Source organism: Chlamydomonas reinhardtii, chromosome 10 (genome assembly GCF_000002595.2).
Source record: "Chlamydomonas reinhardtii strain CC-503 cw92 mt+ chromosome 10, whole genome shotgun sequence".
NCBI lineage: Eukaryota > Viridiplantae > Chlorophyta > Chlorophyceae > Chlamydomonadales > Chlamydomonadaceae > Chlamydomonas > Chlamydomonas reinhardtii.
The window spans coordinates 734,538-746,450 of record NC_057013.1 but is presented as its reverse complement, the minus strand read 5'-3'; the positions used below and the strand labels follow the sequence as shown (position 1 = coordinate 746,450).

The 11,913-nt window shown below is 61.4% G+C and overlaps 1 protein-coding gene across 1 annotated transcript; it reads left to right on the top strand.

The window, feature by feature from the left end:
• Nucleotides 1-130: 130 nt before the first annotated feature.
• On the top strand, nt 131-8,014 carry CHLRE_10g422750v5 (uncharacterized protein). The gene is made up of 18 exons (XM_043066505.1): nt 131-564; nt 829-926; nt 1,319-1,416; nt 1,671-1,770; nt 1,994-2,038; nt 2,292-2,346; nt 2,572-2,662; nt 2,879-2,906; nt 3,100-3,227; nt 3,542-3,677; nt 3,893-3,979; nt 4,456-4,485; nt 4,681-4,781; nt 5,064-5,175; nt 5,497-5,652; nt 5,941-6,075; nt 6,330-6,486; nt 6,747-8,014. Exons 1-18 carry the CDS (start codon nt 426-428, stop codon nt 6,971-6,973), a joined length of 1,923 nt encoding a protein of 640 aa, XP_042919902.1. The 5' UTR covers nt 131-425; the 3' UTR covers nt 6,974-8,014.
• The last annotated feature ends 3,899 nt before the right edge of the window (nt 8,015-11,913 follow it).

Here is an 11,913-nt window from a genome sequence, read left to right as displayed (position 1 = left end):
AGCCCAACAACATGAATTCAGCTAGGCAACATGCATTTGCGATCGCTGCCGTCAGGATGGGATGGCAGTGCGGGAAGTTGGCATGTACGGGGCCGTCTTTGTATACTTAGTCAAAGTTTGGAACATTATTCTAGTTCTGCATAGTACTGCAATGGACACTTAACAACCTGTGACGATGCGACAAGCGTGTGTGCCTTATAGCACATTTTCCAGCAATGCACGCTTCTGGGCTGAGGAGTGCTGGCGGATCAAAGAATTATGGAACTACGATAATGAATAATAAGGTCGCGCCCGACGTCGAGCTCGCTGGCGTGTCTGCCGCGCCCGCGCTCACCACGGTTCAGCCTGCTCCTGCTCCAGGGGTAGCAAATAGTTATGAAGAAAGTAATGGGCTGGAGACTAGCGCCAGCGGGCCCAGCGCTGCGATGTCCATTGAAGACCAGCTTTTACTCGCTTGCGAGACCGGCGACCTGCAGCTGCTGGAGAGGATCCTGAAGAAGGTTGATAAGGATGCGGTTTTATCAATGCGGGACTCCCAAACGTGGCCACTGCTGGCCATAGCAGGTAGGGACCGGCGGGGCGCGGTCGAATGTTGATGTAACCCTGCGACAAGGCAACGAGGTCGGCAGGGTCCAGAGGGGGGTCAGCAGGTAGAAGTGACAGGCTCCTGGCCGCCGCAGAAAGGCGTTGGGTAATAGGGAAGGGGTTGCTCCTCGCGCTGTGTCAGTAGCCCGGGGTGATGAGTGGCACACGGACCTGCAACTTCGTCGTTGTGTGTCCAGCCACACCACAGCAATCTGCGAATATCACGCATCTCACAACTCGCAGCCAGCCGCGGTCACGAGGCGCTGGTTCGCCGGTTGCTGGACCTGGGGTGCCCCGTGGATGTCACCGACGACTACGGCAGCACACCCCTGTACCGCGCGGTGAGTACCGAGAGCCACCGACGCCGGAGGAAAAAGGCCATCAACGTTGGGGTTGGATCCTGCGTCGCCTCGGTCCTTCTGCCGCACGCGGGCACGGAGCTCTCTGACCGACTGGGGTCGGTGACATATCAACGCCGGACCGCATGCCTGAGCGCACCGGCCCTCAATCCGGTCCCCCTCCCCTTCAACAGTCATGTCCCGCCACCATCCCTGGGTACCTCCCGCCTCTCTAACCCGCACCAGCTGCCCTGCCCTACCCCGTGCTGCTCCGGCCACGGTGCCCCGCACCCGCCACCGCCTCCGCCTCGCCTCACGTCATCCCTTTGTGACGTCATCACGCTCACGTCTTGCATGGACGGCTACCCCACGTGTCACCCCACGTGTCACCGCAGGTGGGATTCCGGCAGAACCACGTGGTGAAGCTGCTGCTGGCAGCTGGCGCCGACGTGTGCCACGTCAACAAGGACGGCAACAACGTCATCCACAACTCGTGAGCGAGAGAGCGGTTGGGAGCCATCACCGATGTACGGGCTTGGCGAGTTGAAAACCGGATCCCGCACATTATGGCTTGCGCGATGCGCAGATGAAATGGCGCGGGACGCAGGGCCCGAGCTAGCCGGCAGTGTGCGGTTCCAGTCTGTGGTGTGCAAGTACATGCACATGCAAGCGCAAGCGCAAATGGCGTCTGACCTCATGTCCGTTGCATCGCTTCTGCCATGCCGTGCCGCGGCCTCCGACCGCCAGGGCCTACGTGTGTAACGACTTCGCGACCATTGCGGCGCTGCGTGGCGGCGTGGACCCCACGCAGCCCAATGCAGTCAACCGCATCAGTCTGTTGGACCTGGTGCGGCCGGGCGGTGCCGTGACGTGCTGTGACGTCTCGTCTGGCGTGGCGTGGGGTGTTTCCCTGGCGTGGCACGGCGGGTATCAGGTTGCCGGCTCGCCGAAGTTGGCTTGTGTTCAAACTGGTGCATTTCTGCCATCTTGCCACTAAAACACGCGCGCGAAGTTCCATATCATACGCAACTGCAAACGATTGACACACGCGTGTGCGGCGTTGCTTTCAGGTTGAGAACCAGCCGCACTTGGCGCTGGTGTATCTAGACACCAAGGTGTGGCCACGACTACGGCTGGGGCTGGGGCAGGGAGGTAGCTCCAGCTCCGCGGCAAAGAAGCGGCGTCGAGGAGGCGGGGCCAGGGGCAACACGCCGCGGACTCGGGGACGCGGGCAGGGACAGCGTTGCGAGGTGGCCACATGGGTCACGCGCCGCAGACGCACAGGACTGCATGCCTGCCACCGCTGCGCTGTGCTAGCGCGCCCAGGCACTACTGAAGAGCAACATCGCAAAACCCAACCGGCCACAGGTCCAGCGGCTGACCAACTACGTGCAGTACTCCAAAATGCTGTACGACTTCACGGGTGGGTGGCTGCCTGCCTGCCTGGGAAGCACTATCGCCGACTAGCTCGTGCCCCGACAATGCACCCGCTCCCTCGCAGACTAACAACATCTCACACCAACACCATCAGCCAGCTCCTGCCCACCCACCAGCCAGCTCCCACTCCCATGCCTGCGCCCTCTTGCAAACGGCTGACACGTTATCTTTCTCCCGCCCGTGCCCCCCACTGCCCTCCCGTCGCCCGCAGGTCTGGACTACAAGGACACGCACGGCGTGATGGACAGCCCGCTGGAAGCCATGGTCGGCAAACCCACGTGCCACTTCCTGCTGTCGCACATGTGAGCAACACGAGATGGGGGGAGCGGGGCGGAAGGGCAGGGAAGGGAGGAAGGGAGGGGTGTATGCCTGCAGGCAGCGTGCTGTACGGTTAGCCACACGCCATACACCGGGCTCCCAACCGGAACGGCTTCTGCCCTGCTCTCCCCTGCTCCGTCTCGTCTGCTGGTTGCTATGTCTTTGGTAGACCGACCCCCTCTGCCTTACTGCGTGTGCAGGCTGGTCAAGCAGTACATGCACTGGCAGGTGAGGGTGTCAGCTAGCAGCTGTTTATGTGCATGCATGGGTGCAGACCCCGTATAGCCACTCCTGCAGCCACCCCATCCTTCCCCAAGTATTATGGGGTCTAGACCAAAGCACCCACAGCCAGCAGCGCTGCCCCACTGTCGGCCTGCTCCGCTCACGCCCTGCTCCTTCATGCCCATCGCACCGGCCGCAGTGGCGCCTGTACGGGCGCAAGCACTTTGTGACCAACCTGGTCCAGCACGTCATCTTCCTGGTGCTCGTGACGTACGTGGCCATCACGTCAAAGTACGTCATGCTGGACCCGGGCGGAGAGCTGTACGAGTAAGTGCGACAGCGGTACAATGGGGGTACGGCAGTGGCAGCGGGGGTATGACCGTACGGTACTCATGCAGCGCGCTTGGGGTGGCGCTGGTTTGTTTGTATGCGGCGTAGACCCGACGGGTGCTCAACCCATATCCGGCGTCGGCACGCCTTCAACGCTGGCTTACGCACTAGCTTCACTCCCGGAAATTGTATGCTTGCACACTCCAACCCATCGGAGGCAGCACTAGAGATCTTCTGACCCGCCGCTCCTCTTCCTCCCCCTCTCCTGACCTGTCCCCGCCTTCCTCATTCCAACCTCCCAACCCCCCTAGGTACCCGTGCTGCTCAGACGGGTCGCAGGTGATGTTGAGCCTGGTGCGTGCAGCGGCGGAGCTGCTGCTGCTGCCACTGTGTGCCTGGAACATCTGGGGCGAGTGGCAGGAGTACCGGCGCAGCGGGCACACACAGGTAACGGTGCCTTCAGCGTTGCACCGCATCGCATGCACATTCCTGCGGGCTTTCTTGCCTTGTGTTCTCTGGCATTGGTGAGGACGGCGGGAGGGGGGACACAAGGGCTGGCAAGATGCCCATTCGTGCAGTGCCAAACACAAGCCATCTGAACTCGATATCAACGTGCGCCTCCGGCTCGTTCGCGGCTGCCGTGCCCCTCCCGCTCCTGACAGATACGTGTGGAGGGCAACGGCGCGATGAAGCGGGTGTTGCGGCTGGTGTTCCGCCGGGCGGACGACATCCACCAGACGCAGGCCACGGTAAGGCGGCCCCCTGTGCGTGTGTGTGTGTGTGTGTGTGTGTGTGTGTGTGTGTGTGTGTGTGTGTGTGTGTGTGTGTGTGTGTGTGTGTGTGTGTGTGTGTGTGTGTGTGTGTGTGTGTGTGTGTGTGTGTGTGTGTGTGTGTGTGTGTGTGCGTGTGTGTGTGTGTGTGTGTGTGTGTGCGTGTGTGTGTGTGTGTGTGTGTGTGTGTGTGTGTGTGTGTGTGTGTGTGTGTGTGTGTGTGTGTGTGTGTGCAAAATAGTCTAGACAGCGTGAGGGTTTTGTGGTGGTGCGGGTTTGGCTAGAGGCGCGCAGCCGATGCACCCTGCGCTAAGTGCGCCCACGGCGACGTGGTGCAAATAGCCAAGTCCGACTGAGGCAGAGACACCTTCTTAGTACCGTGATCAGCGGCCCCCACCCGCGTGCCATGATACTACTGAAATCCCTCCGCCTGGCTCTCGTTGCCGTGCTCGCAGGTGGTGGCCGTGCCCCGCTACTTCTTAGACGTGAGTTGCCCCCGGATTGCCTGCTTGGGTTCTGCCCGCCTGGCACCTTGCCTTGGTTGCCCCTGAGTAATACCCAGGGCCGTGCACCCGTTTCCGGCCCTGACCTGTGCATGACAAGCATGCAAACACATGCACATAGAAACGCAGAGCTGCACGCACCAGCACACACTTGCACACAAACACGTGTACATGCAGGTGTGGAACGTCGCTGACCTGGGGGCCCAGCTGCTGATCATTGCCCTTGCGGCCGTTCGCGTGGCGGCCCTGGCGGAGAAGCGACCCGTCATCTCGGACACGTGAGCGCGGGCGGGGAGCGAGGCCCTATGCTGCTGTGTGCTGCTCGCCCCGCAACTGCACTGCAGCCCGCGCGGCGCCAGCGGCTGCACCAGCGGGGCCAGGCGCGCACGCGCATCTGCATGTACACGCCTTTGCACGTCCATGTGCATGGGCGCTGCGTTCTGCTGTCTCTTTGCTCCTCGGCAAAGGCGCCAAGCCCCAGCCTGACTCGGTGTCTGTCCCGCGCTCCCGCATTCACGCTCTCGCGCCCTTGTGCATCCCCGCCCTCACGCACGACACAGCGGCGCGAGCTACTGCCTGGCAGTGCTGGTGGTGATGGTCTGGATCAAGCTGCTGGGCATTGCCGGCGTGTTCCGGACTACGGGGCCCAAGCTGCGAGTGCTTCGACGCATGGTGGGGACAGGGGCGGGATCGGGACTCGGCTGGTCGGATTGGAGGGTTTCAGGCGCACGGAGGCTCAGCGGCTGGTCCCGTCCCAATTGTGTTTCCATGCTTGGGCCCCGTCCTCGTCACAACACACGGCATCGCCTTCCACCTGCTTCTCCCGCTGTGTTCGGTACTCCACTCCCTCGCCGCCTCTTGCTGCACACCTTGCCTACTCTCTACCACCCGTGACCACCTGTCCCCATGAGCCTTGACCATTCCCCACTTTCCTCCTTCTCTCCTTCCCCTCCCTCCCCTCCTGCCTCTATTTCCTTTTCTGCCCCCGCCCAGCTGCTGAACTTGTTAGACTTCTCGGTCCTGTACCTGTTGTTCTTCCTGGCGCTGTCCGTCGCCCTGTTCCTGGTGATGGGGGGAGAGGTGGACGCCAACGGCGAGGCGGCGGCGGCGCACAGCACCATGCTAGCCTCATGCATGAGCACCTTCCAGGTCAGAGGGAGGGGCGTGTTGACGTGCGCGGTGGTGGTGGCCGCGGGTATTCCGTGTCTGTACCGAGCTGCGGTGTGTACGCCATCGTGGTCCCGTCAATGCGGGCACCCGCAGTCCCCCTCCGGGGTGCCGACGACGGTGCTCTTGGAGGACGCCAGCGTGGCGATGTGTTCCGCCGACGCCTCCCCGCTTGCGCCTCAATACAGAAATAGCGCACGCGCGCGCTTTCTGGCACGCATCTACACCATACACACACACTCACACACACACACATCTATGCCCAAACAGATCACACTGGCCAATGGCGACTACCAGCTGTACGAGGGCAACGGCTTCGGAGTGGTGTTGTACATCTCCTGGACCATCCTGTCCACACTGCTGCTGCTGTCGCTGCTCATTGCCATCCTGTCCTACGACTTCCAGGTGTGTGGGGGTGGGGTAGGATGGGGTGGGGAATGGGTGGGGTGGGTTGGGATTGGGAGTGGGGTGGGGTTGCATAGTTGTGCGTGTGTGCGGCGGCGGTTGTGCGAGTAAGCGCGGTAGTGGTATGTGTACGACGCATACAGTACAGAGACCTTTGGTCCACCCAGACCGCCCCGACCTTGATCCCACTCAGTGCGACACCGCCACGCACCAGCCTACCAGCCCCACACTGAGGCGCCCCCTCCCGCATGCAGACGGGCGTGGAGCTGGCGGAGCAGGAGTGGCTGGTGGTGTACGGCGGCTACCTGCTGCGGCTGCAGCGGCTGATCGGGGACGAGGTGGTGCAGCGGCTCAAGACAGAGGACCTGGAGAGGTGCCACGCCATGGGCGGATTCGCCACGCCCGTGGGAGGTACGTGTCTGAGTGGGTGGGTGGGGCGGAGGACGTTCAGCGGGCGTGGCTGGTGTATGATGGAGTTGCGCGTAAGTCGCCCCCTCCTCTCGGCGCCCCGTGCCATGGGCGCTCCGTGCCTGCACAACTGCCCCCCTCCCCACCACCAACACCACCACAACCTCCACCACCACAACCACAACCACCGCCACCTGATTAGCCCGTCCCGGGCATACGTTCCCCTGTCCACACACCGCCCGCACGCGCTACGTACCGCACAGAGGCCAAGACCAACCTGCCCGCCCTGCACCGCGGCATTCCCGCCAAGCTGTACATCATGTGGGAGGACACCACCGCCTGGCCGCCCGCCTTCCGCAAGCAGATGGAGCGCGGGGCGGCGGGCTCGCTGCAGGACGACGCCTTGTTCGAGCGCGCGGCGGCGGAGGCGGAGGAGCAGCGCCAGGCGGCGCACGGGGGCCTGGGCCGGGGGCACCACGGCGGCGAGTAGCGGCACGGGGAGAGAGGGCGGGAGGGGGGCGGGGAGAGGAGCGGGCAGAGGAGTGGGTAGGCGGGCGGGGAGAGGAGCCGGCATGAAGGGCCGAGCTGTCTATACAAAACGGAGTTTCATCCTGAGGGGGCGGGGGAGGGATTGGGGCTGCGGGTGCGCAGGTCGAGGCAGGGGAAGGCCGTGGGTTTGGGTCTTCACCTGCGTCGTGTATGCGTGGGCTGCTGGGCGGGCGGGCGGGCGGGCGGGCGGGCCGGAGGGTAGTGCAAACAGAACCCAAGCGGTTATGCCCAATCGAGGTATCGTATGCGATCGAAGCTAGAGCTGTACGAGCAGAGATGATGATTATCTAGTGGCACTTTGCGTATGCGAGCTTAATGTGTGATTGTCGACGTAGACACGCTAAGTGGGTCCCATGATTTAGGGTGCTGGTCTGCTTAGCGATGGAAACCTCCGGACCTACCAGCCGATTTGCAATGCACGAAAGTGCCAAACTGGTGCATGCGCCCAGGCCATTTGCATGTATGGCTGTGCCTGGCGGCCAAGTGGGCAGCGAGGGAACATGTCGAACGATTGCATTCGAGGACTAGAAATTTTGAACGGCTGGGACTGATGATTGAACGCATTGCTAGTCGAAATGGTGGCTTGTCACGAGGATTACGACTACACTCTGATCACGACCACACTCACTCTAGGTGTACGGTCTGTAGCCCAGTTTAGTCCTGTTTAGTCAAAGGGTGTTGCGGATTGGGGCGTGTAAAATGCGCCCAAAGAAGCCCCGGGGCCTGGGGGAAAGCTGTCTCATCCGGACGCGTGCCGGCATGACGCTGCTGCCGGCACTCAATGCAGGCGCTCGAACGGAGTATCGGGCGGGGGGCGGATTGAGTTCAGGGGGGTCTGGAGTTACTGGTTCGTACTGGTTTTACGGAGGCAGGGTGGGCCTACCGGAGGCGGGCATGATTGCGCAGGTGGCTAGCGATGTGCAAGGATGCAGCAGCTCCAAACGATTCCGACTGGGGCTTACAGATGTAACTAACGCTCTGTGCTAAAAACGCGCGCGGCCAGGCTGGGGCTGGGCTCCGCATGGGCCGGGCTTCGAGCCGCACAGGCGGTGCCACGGACGCCACAACCAAGTTTGCTATTGGAAATTAGATGCATAGCTTAGCGCGGCCGCACGCGCATTTATTAATCGCCCCACGCGCGTTTTTACAAGTTGTCGACGAGCCTTGTGCCCTGACATGGACCCGGAACAGGCACGGGAGGAGCTGCGCACAGCCCTTAGAACCTTTGGGGCTAACGTGACGCGGTTCAAAGACCCGGATCTGGACATAATAGTGAAAGCCCGCTATCGCAGCGCACGCGCGCTGGAGACTGCCAGTCGGCGGGGGCTCACGGGCGCTGGGTTGCCGGTTGCCCTCGTTGACTACATTATGGCGCTGAAAGGTGCGCTCTTTGACCCCATTTTGAGTCTTGAGGCAAGGTGTGCGTATGTCCGACGGTCGGCCGATTCGCGGGGTTGCTGTTTGTTGAGGCACCGAGCTGAGCTAGGCTTCAAAGTGGCTGCCAATTGTGGCGTGACGCATCCACTTTGCTATACATTTCTGCGTGCTCTGATGCTCGCCGGGGTCGCTGAGCTCGCTCGCGCCCGCGTGTTTCGTGCCCCCTGGCCACCCGATCACTGAAGTGCAGGCGGCGCGACGGCTGGCACCGGCCCAGGGAGCTCGGCAGCTGCCGGTAAGGTATTGTGGGCGGCATGCGAGGGTGACAGCAGCCCCTTTTCGCGTACGGCACGAAATGGGAAAGCCTCAAGGGCAACACAGCCTGCAACGTCCTGCCTCAACTGGCCCCCCACTCTCTCCTGCTGCGGCCCTTCTTCAGCGCGTGCACCGCCCGCTGCTTCACGTTTTGGCGTAATTGACGCTCACTTCCTTCACCGTCAACCACAGACGTGGCGCGCAAGGACCATGTTATTGACGGCAAGCAGCTACTGGCAGAGTGGTACCGCAGTGTCACGAAGGCCAAAGAGAAGACCTCGTGACTCTTTGCCACGCGCATGGGCCTGGCATGTGACGCGCTGGCGTTGCTCCTGGCGGCTTCAACCTGGCTGGGGCACCACCTGGAGGCTGGGCCGCGGCACGGCGTGTGTGGGCATCCTGTGTGTCCAGCACAGCTGGGTCGTTTAGGTGGTCCCTGCCGATGGTCGCCGCGCTCCTGCACGGCTGGATACCGTAGCCCGCAGGGAACGGGCTGTAACGGCCCCAGCCGGGTTTCGAGTGTCCTCCCGCCTCCAAAACTTTGCTCGGGCAGGAAACAATGTAAGGGCCCCACACGACATTCGAAGACCCGACACAGCCTACGTACGCCCTGAATGCTCGACACTCTGTTGTGTGTGGTCACCACTACCTTGTAACCACCACCTTGTAGCCACACACAACAGAGTGTCGAGCATTCAGGGCGTACGTAGGATGTGTCGGGTCTTCGATTGTCGTGTGGGGCCCTTACCGTGTTCGTGTTGGCGTGGTGTCATGACCTAGTGACCGTGCGTATCGTGTGACATGTCACATGCGGGAGATCGGCGGGCAAACGAGGGGTAAGTGCCTGGTGGTTGCCCTTGACACAGTGTATTGATTGCATGGAGGATTGGAGCCTGGAATGCCAGAGAGAATCATGGCGCGTGAGGTAGGGCGGCTTACCGCCGTCTCTCTACACGATCCTACGCAAGTTGGTCTTCTAGAGCGAGCGGGCTGATGTGTGCCTGCGTTTGTTCGTGTGCCTGTGTTTGGGGCCCCGGTCTGCCCTTGCTTTGTCCATGGATGCGTTTCGGTGGCTGCTGGTGCGGATGTCTCTGGCGTTCTGCTTGCTCGCGTTGCAGGTTGTGTGCCCGTGCGTGTGGCTGTGCCTTGTCCCCTCCTCCTTTGTAACCACTCTCTGGGCCGCGGCGGCACGGCGTGTGTGGATGGGCCCCTGTAACTGTTAGTCCAGCGCAGCTGGGCCAGCTCAGGTGGTCCCTGCCGATGACCGCCGCGCTCCTGCACGGCTGGGTAGCCCGCAGTGATGATCAATGGCTGTGCCCAGGCCATTTGCATGTATGGCTGTGCCCGGCAGCCAAGTGGGCAGCGAAGGAACATGCCGTACGATTGCATTTGACGACTAGAATTGACTAGTGTTGCGGAACTAATGCGTACGTAGACCAGAGCGGAAGGCGGAGTGGGCTTGCAGGCGGCACGAGAGTAGGCAGTCAGTAGCGCAAGTTGCGAATTCACATGTTACCTCGTAACCGACGGTAAACGCTGTGGACGGTCGCGCCCATGGCTGGCTGACGGAAGGTGGCTGCTGTATTGGGATGGCTGGGCTGGACGACGCCGGCCGGGCTGGCGTTGGGACTACCAGAAAGGATGCGCCCGAAACCAACCTGGAGAACACCAGCGCCACCGGTGCCCAGCACATGTTGTATGGGAGGGAGGGAGGGACAGGAGGCGTGATGCACCGCAGCGTAGAAGCTATGGCGCTAGGCGCGAGGCAAGCAACGTCAACCCCAAAGCAACCGCGAGGACATGGTGCGCACGCCGGGCTGTGGCTGTGCGCTGCGCGGGGTGACTAAACGAAGAACACTAAGTACGGGGAAGTGATGGATGCGGTTAAATGAGCAAGTGCGCCGGGCGGCCGAGGAAGTAACGACAGCGCGATCAGGGGGGGGGTAGGAAACAAAGTGCCAGACCCCATGCCCCGAAATCCCCCGGGACCCCCCTTGAGGGGACGACCGACCCCCTGACGGACGAAACCTTGTTGTTCAGGGGTTAAAACCCCTCCATTTAACACCAAAGTGGTGTCAATCGACTCCTCTTGACGAGCACTATCACTCCGTGTCATCAGCGGTCCTGTTCTGAGACTTCGGTCACCGGCGGGATCCTATCCATGGAAATCCCCTCGACCCACCCCGCGCTCAACTCTCTGCCGCGTGACGAATAGACAATGTGCATCGGCAGCCTTGTTAGACGTGAACTCGTGCGCACCAGCGCTTCAGAGCCCAGCTGTGTCAGTGCGCATGTGTTGAATGTGGAGACATGTCCCGACATGTCCACGCCCGGACGCGCAACTTCGCCCTCCCAACGCTTTGTTTGTGCTTATTACGTCATAACGTGCACATATGAGCCTCGTACTGCAGCGTTTGACCCCTAGTTCTGCTTGTGGGGCGCTTCCCGAAATCCGCTAGGATGGGCTCCCGAAACCCGACGGACCCCCAGGGACGAGGACCGACCCCCCAACTTTGGCGGCCCAGAACTTCCTCACCAGACACCCCCTTAAAAAACTAAAAGTACGTGCGTAATGCTCTCCTAAAGCTCCGTAATTTTGAGCATGGGGTAAGAATCTGAGCTTTCTACCCCCCCTGGCGCGATCGCTGCATGGCTCATCCCGGTCGCACTGCGGCGCAGGGGTTCGGGGTGTCCAACTCGGCGGTTAGCTGTCGGTTGCCACCGACATTTGGTCCCGACCCCCCCTGGAAGTGGGCCGGCTGAGCCCCTAGCGATACCCACGATGCCATAAACCCATATAAAACAGTGCGGTAGCCCTAACGCCGTGGTCACATTGTCGCGCATTCTCAATTCCTTGTCCATTCCTTGGCTTGGCTGCGCTCGCCCAGCTTGAAATGTCACCCCGAGACATTGCAATGCCATTTTATCACATTCGTATGTCCTTGTGTAGCATCAGAGGCCCATCGCAAACTATCGACGATAGAAAGCTTCAGCAACGTGTGTGATCATTCGTGCGGTTGGCTCAGCTAGAAATGGTAGAAGTGACGCACAATATCGCTGCATAACATCGTTGGCAAAGGATTCTTTAGCGTTGGTTTGCTCGCGTATAGACTCGCTGAGGCAGTGGAAATATGATTGTCGTGAACAGCCTCTTCCGCGTAAAATGTAGCCCATAGGAGCCTTACATTA